General features: G+C 27.8%; 1 protein-coding gene across 1 annotated transcript in view; it reads left to right on the plus strand.

The window, feature by feature from the left end:
- Window positions 1-12,417, plus strand: part of LOC111626975 (cytoplasmic polyadenylation element-binding protein 4-like) — a 134,373-nt gene extending 121,956 nt beyond the window's left edge. The window contains exons 5-7 of the mRNA XM_023370518.1: window positions 1,697-1,811; window positions 9,282-9,463; window positions 10,369-12,417. Coding sequence (XP_023226286.1) covers window positions 1,697-1,811; window positions 9,282-9,463; window positions 10,369-10,596 — 525 coding nt within the window. The 3' untranslated portion in view covers window positions 10,597-12,417. The remainder of the gene's footprint in view (window positions 1-1,696; window positions 1,812-9,281; window positions 9,464-10,368) is intronic.
- Window positions 12,418-16,137: the final 3,720 nt, after the last annotated feature.

Consider the following 16,137-nt stretch of genomic DNA (forward strand, 5'->3'; position numbering starts at 1 on the left):
CAAACGCCGTATAATCGAGAACGACGTAACCTGTATACCTGTACATTCCATTCCATCCTATTCCTGTACAATCCAACGGTATACCTGTAAATTCCAGAAATAAGGCTCTGGCATAAGCTTCCTTGTCCATACACCACATCTGGTATACCGTTGGATTCCTTTTGAAAATTATCTTTTTGTATGTTGCTGCTCCTATTTCTTTGTAAATATTGCTTAAGGATGCCATGTATTCTATCATTGTGCATTCTTCTATTTTTCCCCGTTCATTACCTTTGTTATCATCCTTTCTTCTTTTATTGATTATGGCCTTTACTGTATTCTGATTAACTCTGAATCGCCTTGCTAGCTCTTTGATGTGATCTAATTCCTTAAGTCTGTCCTGCACTTTGCCGCAATGTATGTATGCTCTCTTTATAAGTGCTCTGAAAGTTGCCAGTTTGTAACTTGCTGGGTCATGTGAGGTCCATGGTATTATTAACGAGTTATNTTGATAAAGTAATATTTAGTAGATCTAAAAATAATGTTTACATTTATATTGAGAATCAATTCAAAAGTTAATCATTGGCAATTGGCATTCATTTTACTTTTAAGTATATGAATACTTATTGATCAATGACTTGTGATTTAATTTTCCAATATATAATAATCATTTTGATATTTATATAATGTTTGTACCATTACTTGTAAATAATAATAATAACTTATAAGTAATTATTGTGAAAAAAGTTTTAAATGGATTTGATTTTATGAAAAAGCATTAGTAAATACTGTATTTTTTTATTCTAAATGGAGGGTCATTTTTTGACTGATCACTGTACTTTCCCTCTGTTATATATAACAAAGCTGGGAAAGTAAAAATAATCCATTTTGGGATTTTTTCACCCAAAGTGTTGTTATGATTTAACATAGAGATTCTATGCATTTTGGAAAGTTGTGACTTTATTTTCACCTTATTCTTTTTAATATCAGGCTATGTTTTAGGTGATTTCACTACATTAAACATGAAAAAAAAGTTGCAGTTTTTCTTCACTGTTATCTGACAATGCTATTTCCAGCATCTACTTTACATAAGCACTGCAATGAATCATAAAATAGTTTGTTCAAAATTTTAAAACTTTTTTCCAAAGTGAATGATGGCAAAAAAAGGTAGAAATAATGATGATATGCTTCACTATCCCAAATTTTATCAGTAATTTAAATAATCAAGAAAAAAAAATTGAAACAACTTATTTTAGTAACTAGTTTGAACTTATCTAAAAATAAATGTAAATGGTAAAAAAAAAAATGAAAAAATGAAATAGCAGTTAAATGCAGCAAAATATATGTATTTTCTTGTTTTTATTATAAATGTTTACACAAATGGCAATGTGACTTATAACACAAATTACTTCATTATGCCTATTCATGCTAGAGCATGAATAGGCATAATGACAAAAAATTGTTAAATGACATCCACCTGTTTTAGAACTGTGAAAATGTATGAAAAATTGTTTTTTAGATTAATTTTTCTTTGTTTTCTAGTTTTCACTTTTTAGAAAGTGAAAATTTCTATATATTTTTAATATAGAAATTTTATAAAATATAAACATTCTTTTCAGCTGAATATTTAATCATTTTTAAACAAAAAAATTCTTCAGGTGAATATTTAGTCTTTTTTTAAATAAAATTAAGAAATATATGTATTATATTATATTAGGTACAAATTCGACCTTGGAGATTAAGTGATGCAGATTTTGTATTAGATGCCTCCATGCCTCTAGATCCTCGCAAAACAGTATTTGTTGGTGGTGTGCCAAGACCTCTTAAAGCAGGTAAATAAGAACTAAATAAACTAAAAATATTTAATTGTGAAAGTCTAAAGCTTAGTTCACACTGAGCGCGATTCGCTAGTGAAAGCAAAAAACAGAGCGAATAACACGTCAGACACGATGTCGTTTCCAGCGAATTTTACCATTTTGCGAATTGCTTTAAAGTTCAGAACGTCGAGCTTTTTTGCTAGCGAAAAAATTTCGCACCAGTCGTATTCTTGCTAGTTGTCATTTGATTCTTGTTGTTTTCGAGATGGCTACAGAAACTTTCTCACGCAATAGATTATGTGTTGTAATTACGGATTTTAATATTTCTCTCACCCAACATCGTTTTCTTTTTGACTTATTTTTCTTTCTCAATAAATAAACAAATGTGGTTAACGACGGAATATCGGAAGCAGCCGTTTTGTTTTTCAAGATGACGTTTTCACTCGCTTGCAAATAATTGGCTGCTTAAAATTCGCAATCACTTTTGGTTGTAGGATCAATTTCACTAAGCGAATAAAAATCGCTTTTCACATTCACTTTCGCTATTCGCTCAGTGTGAACTAAGTTTAATAGTTTTAAAACTTAAACTCTTGATTAAATCATATTTTATCATTACATTTTTCATTGAGATTATTGTAATATGAATATTTTTTTTATATCAATATATGACTTGCATACTGTAATATTGTGTGTATATCCTGCAACTGCATATATCCTACAGAAAGTTGCTAGAACAGAAATAAAACTTTTTGCATAACTCATCCCACTGTATACCCACACTTCTGCAGAAGCCATTGAAAGCATGACACTTACTGGTTTCTAGTTTAGAAGATACTATCTTAAACATTCAAATGTTATTTTTTTCTATTACCCTTCATTGTATATGTCATTATAAAATAAATGAAAAAAATAATTCTGAGAATGAAAATTCTGAGAAGAGCCTCCTAAATTTATTGTATCAAGATACAGATGCTTATTAAATAACCAAATTTTTTATTTATATTGCAAAATTATTGGCACCTAAAAGGCCAAAAATGTTTTTACATAAAATAAAACATCTGGTTACTTGGGGAAAAAGTGTAAATTTTTATTTTTACAAAAATTTTATCACAATACTTCATTTATATAATAATAATANAAAAAGGAAGGTCGTCTCCGTGAGTATTTGTGTTTTTTAATGAACTGCTGATGGTGTGAACAACGAAAAAATGACTGAAACAAAGAATTTTTCTTTGTAAAAAGTTGTATTTATTTTTAGTATGTTAATATTAAATAATCGTTGGCCATGTAAACTTATTTTTACTTAAAATGTATCATGTGATTGTGGCAAGAGCACCAGAGGACGCTTTTATAATTTTTTTACATTTTAACTACGGAGGCAGTAGCCTGAAAAGGAAGGTTGTCTCCGTGAGTATTTGTGTTTTTAATGAACTGCTGATGGGGTGAACAACGAAAAAATGACTGAAATAAAGAATTTTTCTTTGTAAAAAGTTGTATTTATTTTTAGTATATTAATATTATTATTAATAATATTTGGTTGAATCAAACTCAGAAAAAATAAAATAGAAAATAATACTAATGTGGATAATATCTAATGACATGAATTTGAGAGTCAATTGCTTGACTCATATTTGCTGTGGTGAACTCTAAGCTTAGGTCACATAGCAAAATTTGATTCCTGCTGTCGTTTCACAAAATGAGAACAGCAAAATAAGCAATTATATGATTGTTTATTTTGCTGTTGATGGTGATTGATAGCAAATTGTTTTTTATGCTTGCTTTATTTCTTTTATCAAAAACAAAACTTCAAAATTAATTTCAGTAAAACCAAAGCAGAACCTGAATAAAACAAACTTTTAATTGTTTCTGTTACTAGTTTCTGTGAATTTACTAAGTCTAAATTTTGGCTTTTTTACAAATTACACAGGGAACTTTAATTGATATAGGCTAAATTATTGCTATATTTGAAAATGCATTTTGGGTTCTTATTTATTTTAATAAGATCTGTAAAAAAAAAGGGACTAATAGTATTAAATTACATCATATATGTGGTTTACATAAATTACAGTTGACCCTCCCTATAACACGTGTTCCTATAGTTCAGATTCCTATATCACAGCGAAAAAATTGCGACAGTATTCGTATAAACATGCTAAAAAATCTCCTATAACTCGGTAAAATGTCATCGCCAACTCGTGTCACAACAGGATTGCACAAACCATTGAGTTTAAATGAGCAGCAGACCTACTAAAAATCATTTATTATTTAACATCCATAAAAATTATATTTATATTAATGATGTCTCTAAAGTTCAGCAAATTTTTCGCAAAAAGAAATTAATTTATCAGGAAGCACGCAAGCGCCATTCGATGGCAATCTCCACGATGAAAACAAGCTTAATCAATGGTGTAGTCAAACGGTGCACGCTCGGTAAGTAATCCTACAATTTTTTGTTTATAGCATAGTTTATATGGATTATTCCCAAAAAATTATACGTATTTTGGAAATGTTGAGTTGAATTAGTCTAGAATCGATTAATTTTATGGAAGAAACCTTTCAAACAGCCGTAGTCCATAAACTGTATACATGCTGGGCTGTGATTGGCTGGACTTGTAAAAGCTGGATTCATAAAACTCAGAACGTATCTACCGTGTTATAGGGGGTCGACTGTATTTAACACAAATTTATATTAAAATTGGGAAATTAAACTGGATATATTATAAAAACCTTCATAAAATAATCAGTATAAAATTAAACTAGATAAATAAAAATTTTTAAAATAATTTTTAAACAAAAAGCATAAATTGCTTATACCTGTATATGGATAAAAATATGATTTAGTAAGATTTAAAACAAATTTAAATAAAAAAATAAACAAACTTAATTAAAAAATGGGTTTAAAAAACTTTTTCAAAATTGTTGATATTAAAAGCCTTTAAAATCATTATAAAACATACAAATCCAGAAATTCATCATTTCAATTGGTCACAAATGTTCCTCAATAGCAATAGTGTGAATGTGGTTGCAATTCACAAAACAGAAAAGTTTGAAATGATTTCATTGCTGACACACTATTTGTTTCTCTTTTCACTGTTTGTTGGCAGACTGCTCTCTGTATGAACTAAGCTTAAATATAATATAATTTTAATTGTTAATGTCCTACTTTTAATTTTTTTTGTAGGGTCATGGAATTCACATCCCAATAGAGAACAGTTTTTGATCTCATTTTTGTGGCTTTCCTTGGGTTTTGTCAGAAAGTAGTTAATCCATATTACTAGGAAAATTTGTTTTGAAGATTCAGACAAAGGATGACTCATCTACACCATATATTAAAATTAAAATATAAACAAATGATTTTCATATTGGCAATCATTTATAGTTACAGGAAACATTAATGAACAGTAAAAGTTTATGCATTCAATGTAGTTAGAGAGAAAAAGATAGAGTTTCTTGAGGTGAGATGCCTCAATAATGTTACCAAGGTCTTCTCCTCAATCTTTTTAAAAATATATGTAAATTTTTTTTGAACTCTCTGAAAAAGAATGTTCAAAAATTTAAAAAAATGTGATTCAACTTCCTGGTGTAAAGTGTCTGTCTGTCTCTCTTTGGAAGTACATGAGAACTAGGAAACAACATTACAACTTTCTAATCTGAAGTGTCCATTGATCCTTTTGGAAGCACATACAAATTAGAAGCACAATACAATCTTCTGATGTGAAGTGTCTGATCCAAGTCTGTATCAAATGGTTTCTCTCACTGGGCTGCTTTTTGATTCATTGATTTGCCTCATGAATCAAATATTATTGGTGAATCAAATATCTATACTAATATTATAGAGGTAAAGTTTGTAAGTTTGGATGTAGGAGGTAATCTCCGAAACTACTCATCTGATTTCAAAAATTCTTTCACCAATATTTAGAATGGATCTTCAGGGTGGACATAGGCTGTTTATTATTCTGTTAAACATTCATATAAATTAAAAGATATCATCTAGGTAAACGTTATATTTTAGGTGTCGGTGGCGAGGGTCAAGGTGCGTAAGTATACAAGATAGGATAACCGCACTGCGCAGTCGCGTGGTTGGCAAGATACACAGTGCATGTGTCCAAACTTGTGCTGAACATTTGTCTATTTGTTGTTGATTAAAATAATGAATGTCTTTTGTCCTGTATGCATTCCTAAAACATTCGTATAAATTAAAAGATATAATTTAACTGATACTGTTATAGTCACAAATTGAATTCCACACGGGCACAGCTAGTTATTATATTATGATCTCCATACATTCAACAGTGAATCACAATCTCTGTGGTTGATGCAATTCTTATTTACTTTATTGATGCTTTAAAGATATCAAGGATCTCCAATAATTTTGTATCTTTTAAAACATTTGTCTTACTATTAAATATATTTGCTGGAAGAAAAGGATTGTCTTGATTATTATTGTTAAACATTTCCAATTTGAATTTTCTCAGTTTATTTTATTAAAATTTACATCACATTGACTGTACCCAAAATGGTAATATTGATTTTATCTTCTACAACAGATATGGCTAACTTTAGAATGGCTGAGATCCAGAAATTAATAAATATATTATTAGAGAGCCAGAACTTCAAATTTTTCAAGTGCTAAATAGTTATCTTAGGAATGGAAATAAGAAGAAGAATTCTGATATTGTTATGGTCAGAATTTTATATTTAATTTTGTAATAAACATAAAACATAACATTTTTAAAATACAATGCAACTTTACTTATGAAAAAAATTTACATACAAGACTGTAATTGTAGTACTGTATTGAACGTGCTAAAACTTCAATATAGATTATTTATAAAATTAAACAAAAATAAATAAAATTAAATTAACATAATACTGTACCCTTTGTAATATACAGTAATTCAAAATTTCTTGCAGAATAATGTATTAACACTAGAATAATAGAATATTAAAATACAGACTTGCATGTTCAGTGAACACAAGCTGTTTGCAGTAGGTTCATTCAACAGTATATTACTAAACAGAACTAACATGTTTATGAAGAGTTTTATTTAAATTCTGTGTTTTAACAGGGAAACTTGGAAAAAATTATTAAACAGAATTCACTAGATAACAGAAGTGTCTGAGTGTCAAAAAAAGTGTTGGTAATTAAACTGGATTTTACATCAGACTCACTTATATTTTTCTTTATTGAGTGTTGCAAGTGATATTTCAGTTACATAGACCAAGCATTGCTGATTTACAGTTACATTTTTACAAAATGCAATCAGATTTTGTATAAAATTATTGAACAAATATATAATTATATTTCTTCTTACTAAATTCTGGAGATAAATTTAGTTTATTCAGTATAAAGGTTATTTTATTTGAATGTTTGAATTTGAATTTTATTTGAATCTGTGGATGGAACTTGTTCCAAAACTACAGCAACAAGCTCAATTTTATTTAAACAATATACTTGGTTTTTCTATCTTGGCCACTTAAGTGATATGGCCAGTGATCACCAAGATGGAGTTTGATTTAAAGTGGTACCTCAGGATACGAAATTAATCCGTTCTGAAACTGAGATCGTATCATGAAAATGTCGTGAGGTGAATCATTTTTCCCCATATGATTACATGTAATACCAAATAATTCGTTCCAACACGAAAAACACTCAAATTAAAGCTAAGTAATACATTGAAAAAAATAACTATAGTAAGCAAAATACTGAAAAATGTGTTTTGTAGTTGTAAATGTATAAATAACCACAATAGAATAATTTGATAATAGAATAATAATAGAATAATAAATTGATTAAAAAAATGTAGTTTTATTTGCACTTTACCTTTGAGGATAGACAATGGTGGAGGTGTAAACTGGTGGCGGAGGAGAGGGAGAAGGGAAATGATACTAAAACTTAACTTACATAACATAATGTAACAATAACTTAAAAATAACTTAGAAAAGATAAAAAAATTAGTGTTGTTTTATATAGGCTTATATATTTTTTAATTTTTATTCACTGCTTTTTGCTTTCTTTCCTTCACTTCCACCAGCACTTTCACTGGATAGAATAGAGGTCGTTTGGTAAAATATCTATCCAAAGAGATTTGGCTTTGCCTACTTTTTAAAATGTTTCTAAAATGACTTAGGCAAATGTCATTAAACTGAGCAGCAATATGGCTAGTGTGAACCTTTTCAGGATGTTTCTTTTCAATAAAATCAGTCACTTTCTGATAATACCTCAAGATTTCCTTTATCGAGCAAGATCCTTCCACTGTGAAGCAAACACGCGGACTGAGACCGATGAACAGAAGTGAATAAAAAAATGGCGCTGCAATCTAATGTAACGTCATATGGTGAGTTTTTGTTCGTATCGTGGAGCAAAAATATGTTCAAATTTCATGTCGTATCCTGAAAATTTCATATGCTGGGGCATTCGTATCCTGAGGTACCACTGTATATTAAAACTTATGCAGTTTCACAGGGGAATTTCATGGGTGGCTACATAGACTTTACTGTATTACCGATTTATGATATTTTTAGTGAGAACATTGTGCTCTCTCAAAATTTTGGAAATCAGATCCAAAAAGCAGAAAGTATCATGATGCAGCCCTCTTAATTATTAATAAATAAATCAATTTTAGTTTTATTTAATGGCAAAAATACATAACATAAGCTGAAGTTTTCACTTCTTGATTGATAATAGCATCAAGAACTGTTATGTAGCTACTACATAACAGATCAAACTCGAACTATTTGTTTCTGACTTACAGGTGATTTTGAATTTTGGCTTGGATAGTTGAATATGTATAAAATGATGTTATAAATTTAGTATGTAAAATATGCCTGTATATTCATATTTTTAAGCAATAAAACCTATACATTGAAGACTACCAGATGTGTGCACATAATTTATTCTGATGATAATGAGATTTCAATTATCTCATATCTTGTACAGTACTGTACATTGTTTTGGATACTTCTTATATTCATGGAACTCTGTATGCACAGACTAATCTTGCTAGTCATCAACTATTACAACTATGGGATATTTCACTGGCAATTTATAATAGTAGACAAATATGACTAAAACTCATGTTGCTAGATAAATATTGAAACAATATTCATTAACAAAAAACAACATTTACATTTTTTATTGCAATGATTACTTTGTTTCATAAAGGGCTGAAATTTTTATTATGTTAAGCTAAACATTTTTACTTAAGATGCATAGTAAATTGGCAGGAAATTGAAACTAAATTTGTTATACTCATAATCTTGTTATACTGACATTTGTTAGAATTACCTTTTACTGTATATAGTTTTAAAATTAATTCATTTAAATGAGCTCTGAATTTTATTTAAATAACTTGAAAATTTTATATATATTAAGTAGAATCATAGTAAATTTTGCTTAAAGAAACTACTGTGTTAAAAAATTAGTTGTTTTTTTTCTTTTTTTTGTATATTAATGGATTATTATTCTGATCATTCTAAAATTAGTGGAATTGGCAATGATCATGGATAGATTATATGGTGGTGTATGCTATGCTGGTATTGATACTGACCCTGAGTTAAAATATCCAAAAGGAGCAGGTCGAGTGGCATTTTCAAATCAACAAAGCTACATAGCAGCCATCAGTGCTAGATTTGTGCAATTGCAACATGGTGATATTGAAAAAAGGGTAAGATTAATTTGTTTTCAATACTTAAAATAAATTTGCAATATAAACATAAACATCAATTCAAATATCAGTGGAAATAGAACAGTTTTTCATATTTTTATCTGTAAAAGAATTATTTTAAAAAATTATTATATTTAGTTTTTAATAAATGATTTTCAAAATTCACATCCTAAAATGCACACATACAGTAGAGCATTGATTATCTAACCCTGATCAACCGTCACATCGGTTAACCGCCCGCGTCCTAGTTGGCAAATTCAAATGTCTGCTAGTGATTGTGGTGCTACAACATTTGTCTATGTCTTGGCTACTTTAATATTATTTTTGTTAAATTTTGTGTGTTTTAGCTGGCAACAATGTCTTGACCATGAAAGGGAGGCCAGTATTTAAACAGGGCTTAATTTTCTAATTTTTAACGATAGAATAGTGACGATTATTATTTTTAAAAAAATTATTTTGTTAGGCTTAACATTGATGAAAATTCAACACGAAGTAGGTTAATGGTGATATACTAATTACATGGGATATACTAATATACTATGCTAATAATGTATTTTTTATATGTATTATATACTTTTCGGTTATCTGTTTTTTCAGTTATCCGACCAACCCCAGTCCCCAATTGAATTGGATAATTGATGCTCTACTGTACTTTGATTTAATTAATTTACTTTTGATTTAAACTATAAATAAATAATAATCAAATTACCTGATTTTAACAGCCTAACTTGATTAATACTTAAACAAATTTACCAGTAAATACAATCAAACTTTAACTAAACTTTTTTTTACCCCTTGTAGTTATATTTTATGAAATAAAGTATAAAAGTAAATTCATTAAAATTATTTCTTTGTTTAAATATATAAAATATAAGAATACTCTTACATCTATTCTTATTATATAGGTTGAAGTTAAACCTTATGTTCTTGATGATCAAATGTGTGATGAATGTCAAGGAGCTCGATGTGGTGGAAAATTTGCTCCATTTTTTTGTGCAAATGTTACTTGTTTACAGTATTACTGTGAACATTGCTGGGCAACCATCCATTCAAGACCTGGAAGAGAATTTCATAAACCACTAGTCAAAGAAGGAGCTGATAGACCAAGAGCTGTACCTTTTCGTTGGTGTTAGAGGATATCTAAATATTGCCAAGCATTTTTCTTTTTATTATTTAATATCCACTTAATTGTTTCCTAATCACTGCTTATAGGCAACTATCAGCAATTCAGTATCCACTAAATAATTGTTTATACAATTTCTTGTTAGTTACTTAACACCTATCATCAAGAAGATTGTCCTTCATAAAGCCATGCATAGTAGTATGGTACAGCATCTGAATCTACATTAACTAACACAAAAAAAAAATCTACTTTATTGTTTTCAAAAACATTGGACTCTTCAATTTTGATAGGAGTATACTATGAATATGAATGTGCATGCATCTCCCTGTCAACAAAAGTTGGCATTTTTGTGATTAATTTTAGCATGCTTCGTCATCCTCACCTTGAGCAATAATTCAAGCCTTACCTTTTAGATACAATTTTTTTTACTCCAATCCTCTTTAATATCAAAAGTAATCTTTTAAAATAAGGACAATGAGAGATGTGTTCATTTTTCCCTTTAACCATCTAATGAAATTTATATTCTTATGTGAATAACTTTGTCATAAAATCCATTGCAGCTGCAAATAATTGACTGTTAAAACAACTATATGCAGCATATGAAATATGAACATTATAGCCAGTTATGGGCTTTCAACTATGGCACTATTTCCTTATGGAATATAAGTGCTATCAGCAAAATCTGTCTTTCAGATTCCAAAGTGAGAATATTTTATTGTGTGCACTTAGTTTAATGTTTTTTTCTAAAACTTTTGTACCATAAATTTTATTATTGTGTCCTCATATTTTAATAACAAATTTCCATCAGATTGTTATATTATAATTGCTGCTGTATAGGTTTTATAAATTAATTTGAAGCCAAATACATTAGATAATATTTAAGATTATATAACATACCCATATTTCTGGAGATTTTCTCCATATGTTCCTGTATTGTTCCTCTCTTTCATAGATATATGTCATTTATATCCATTAATATTCTGTCTATCTGCTCAAATTGGAAAAATTTATAAAATTATTTTAGTTTTGAATCCAATTTGATATCTTCTGAACAGATTCTATCATAAACATACCTCAGTTATTAAATTGCCAAATTTCCAGACTCATAAGTAATTACCAATTAGGCAAGTGCAGATTATATGTGCAATTATTCAGCTGTGATGTGTAAAATTAGGTGGATCAAAACTACCTGCATGTTATCATAGAAACTAAAACCAAAAATGCTTTCAACATTGTCAATAAAATAGCCTACAGAAGATTCTCTCCTAGTATCAGAATGAAATAGTCTTATTTAAATATCTCAGGCATTTCTAGGATAATTTGATGTGGGCTGTGTAGTAAAAATTTTGAAATTTGTGGATAGTTTCAAATATAACTTATATATATTATATATATACTTATATAGTATGTATTTATCTCAAAAAACCAAAGATAAATTAACTAGACAATAATTCTTCAGGTTTTTTCCTTCTATATTTTGTAGGGGTAGGGACAATCAAATTTTTTTTATATGTTATCAAATGGGAAAAAAATTCTAGTCAGAGATTTGTCATGGTTCCCAAACCATTGCACTGATAAAAAATTTTGTAGGTAAAAATGTTAAATATCATTTTTGTAATATTGTCCTTTTTTTGTAAAAGAGCTTTAATGTTTATGCTGTTAAAAGGGAGACTCCAATTTTTGTGCCATTTAGGATTGCTATTAATGCATCAAGTCCTTATAAAGGGCAAATTCCATTTAGTTTTATCATATGTTTTTAGATATATAATATATTTTTATATATATATCTATATGTATATTGTATATGTACATGCATAAATAAATACATGTACATACTTATATAAATATATATATAGTATATATAAACATTTTAAATAATCTTCTGTTATAATAGATAATTTTTTGTTAGAATAGTTATTTATTTAGTAATTCTTTTAATATATTGATTTAAAAATTTTCTTTGTAAAAAAAACCTTATTTTGTATTTAATAAGATATATTTGAGTGGATGTTATTTTATCATTATTTTTTAGTTCATACATTTGCAGTTTCATTTTAATAAATATTTTCATTATTTTTATAAACACTACAATGGCACTTTGAAATCATTTTCATTATTATTGTTGTTATTATTCTTTTTAAAAATTGAACCTATTAAAATCTGCTGTTAAGTGTAAATTTCTCAATCAGCTTTCTCATAAATATACATATATATTTATACATATTGTTTGTATATGAGCGTATATATAAATATATATAGCATACATATTAAATGCTGTACATATGGATATACATACAAGCATAAACAAACAACATACAGAATTATTTATAATACATAATATATATATATATATATTAATTTGTAGTAAATATAAAAAAGTAAATATGTTAAAGTGAATTTAGTAGGATTATTTTATTGCTCGTACTTACAAAACTTTAGCACATATCACACAGTACAAATATTAGTACTGTTGCAGAATCAGGGAGACCACTAATGTTGTGGATATTAAGATATGTGCTTATATAAAGAAATACTGTATGCTCTTAAATAAAATTAACATAATATGTACAACAAAATATGTTAGGAAAAAGATTGGAAAAAAATTCATAAACAGCATTGCCAATAAAAAGTAATGCTGTCTAATAGATCTTTGTCACAAATAAATGTTTTGTGATTGGTTAGATTAGTACCAATCTACTGCCATATTTGCTTTGCTTACTATGTCTTTTAAAATACTGTATTACTTCTAGAAAATAGTGATCTTCTCTTCCCTTATCTTAGAGTGCAATCATTTGTGCTTAACTGTGTTGTCGGTTCTGATTACTCAGGAATGTGGTATAAAAAGTGTTTTTGCTCTTTAAATTACTACATTCCTTAGTGAGTGTTGTTGTGCTCATAAATATGCCGTATGTATTATATATAAAAATAAATTGTGAGGACTCCCTAAGAGACAGTGAAATAACATTTTTATATAATTATAGTAATTTAATTTTCTTGTAAAAAATATGTAAGATATAAATATGGGTATGAATTATTTTATTTTTGTCATATATTATATACCTGCTTTGACCCAAAGAAGAAAGTGAGAGCTTTTTAAATTTTTTATTCTAATAGAGCCTAAATACACCAAGATGAATATATCTTTTTAAAAAAACCTTTGTAAGCAATGTTACATTTCTCAAGATTTATAATATTTCACATTTTGTATTTTTCTGACCATTGTAATATTTATGGATGGAAGCAAATTTTTCAGAGCACCATTTCATAATAGAAGGGACTTTATTTTTCTCATGGTGCTACATGTACTTGGACATTTTTTGCAAGCATAGCTTCCCCTTGAAGCCCTTGAGTCATGGTGACTATTTTGCTAGATATGGATGTGTACAAATGGAAAAAATTCTTTTTAAAAGAAATGAATGAAATATCGGAAAAAATTCTTTTTATCCTTTGTGCTGTTCATCAGCAGTGTGTGCAATATGTCTGTACGGTGAGATTTCGTACAAGTACACAAAAAAAAAGTGATGCTGTTACTGCCGTAGGCTTGATGTAATTTATATACAGAGATAAAAAATAATAATCCAATTTAATGGGTTAAAAAGAATTTTTTCCAAAACGATAGATGTGAATAAATTGATGAAATTGGCACATCACATTGTTAGTGGCTGTGTGAATGGTAGAGAGTCATTTTTATAGGTTGTTTCGGTCATTTTTACAACTGATATGTCTCCAAAATAAATCAAAATAAAAACTGCTGTATGTGATTAAAATAATTTATTATTTGAAGCTGCCATAATATAATTCCTGCAGCAGTAAAAGTTTCAAAAAAAAATAATAATAATAATAATAATAATAATAATTCTATGCATTTTTAAAATGCAAGCTCATCTTTTGTTATTTGTACATGTTTGATAAAGTTAATAAGTAAATATATATATATACATATACATATATGTATACACATATACACACATGGACACACATACATACATACATACATACATACACACACACACATACACAACATTGTATATTCCCTCCAAGAATGTTTAATTTGTAGAGTTTAAATTTATTTTTTTCCTTACCTGGAAATAAGACTAAGTCAAGATGTATAAAATGAACTAGGTGGCAATTTTTGATCGCTGCCATTTTTTATTATTAATTATTTTCATGAGGGCAGAATTTTTAGAAGGTGATGTGCCCAAAATGTAGGGAGGTGGAGAAATGTGTATTGCAAAGTTATCTCCACCCTAAAGAATGTTTAGAAAGCAAATTTTAGAAAAATAAAAGTTTGTTTGTTTGTTTGGGTATCACCAATGCTAGTAGATGTGAAAATTGTTATTTACTCTGTTTGTATTTTGCAATAAAATAAGAGTGCATATTCATTTTGTTTAATAAAATTTTGAAATGCATGATGATGTTTTTTGTATACCATTCTTCCATCTAATTTATTGATAAAAATTTTTGGTATTACAAATGTTATGCCATATTCATGGCTGCATGTTTTTTAAAGAAATTTTCATGTGGTTTGTATTCTTGGTATTTAACATCACTAAACTTCATGTTCTTCAGGATGTAATGGTTATTTATGGTAGCTTCAATAAAGGCACAACAAAATTCCACTTGGTTATCTATCTGTCTGACAAAATAACAAATTACTAATATAATTTTTCTTACAAATTTATTTTATTGCACAGAAAAATTAAAATAACAGGCCTAATAATTTCAGATCTGAAATCTAATTTTATAACTCAATAAAACCTAAGAGTAATACAGAAATTGAATGATCTTAATCTTTTAGTTCTTCATTGATTTTTCACTTAATATTATGAAAATATATTCCCATCTAAATTACATAAAAATTTAAAAAACTGTTTAACTTCTTCAATGAAATCAATCTTTGCAGCAAAATGTGTTGATTTCAGATCTCTAATTATTTATTTAACAGTGGTAAGTAAATTACAATAAATCAATAACTATTAGATATATATCTTGTTTTATTATAATTTTTAAGCTTACAAAATTTATCAATTATTTATGATTTGAGAATTTCCATTTCACTGTATGTAGTTAACACACTAAATATATTAATAAACTAAATTAATAAGAAATTTAATTTCCTAGTGAGTTCAATAAATTTATCATTAATGACAAAGTAATAGGCAGTTTCAAAATGAACTGTGTACTTTACATCTAGTATAAGATAAAGTAAACAGTTTCTTAATAATGAGTCGTAAACAAGTTATTTTATGAACAAATTAATTGGATAAAAGATTTAGCAGACAAACATAGCAGTTGCTTTTAAAAGTAGATATACAAAGTTATATTTAAAAATTATACTGTTAAGGTTGCTTAGTGTCTGTCAAATGTCATAAAATACTTAATTATTAACTTCATATACAAGCACCTATTAGACTGGAGAGACATGAGCGTATGACAGACGTACTGCAGAAGAGTACTTTTGCCGATGTTACTTAGGCATTACGTTTTTAGACAGTATTTGAAAAAAAAATTCAGATGAGATAATAATAACAATAATAATAAAGGAGGAGGA

The sequence above is a fragment of the Centruroides sculpturatus genome, unplaced genomic scaffold, assembly GCF_000671375.1.
Source record: "Centruroides sculpturatus isolate CEXI.00-Female unplaced genomic scaffold, Cexi_2.0 scaffold454, whole genome shotgun sequence".
Lineage (NCBI taxonomy): Eukaryota > Metazoa > Arthropoda > Arachnida > Scorpiones > Buthidae > Centruroides > Centruroides sculpturatus.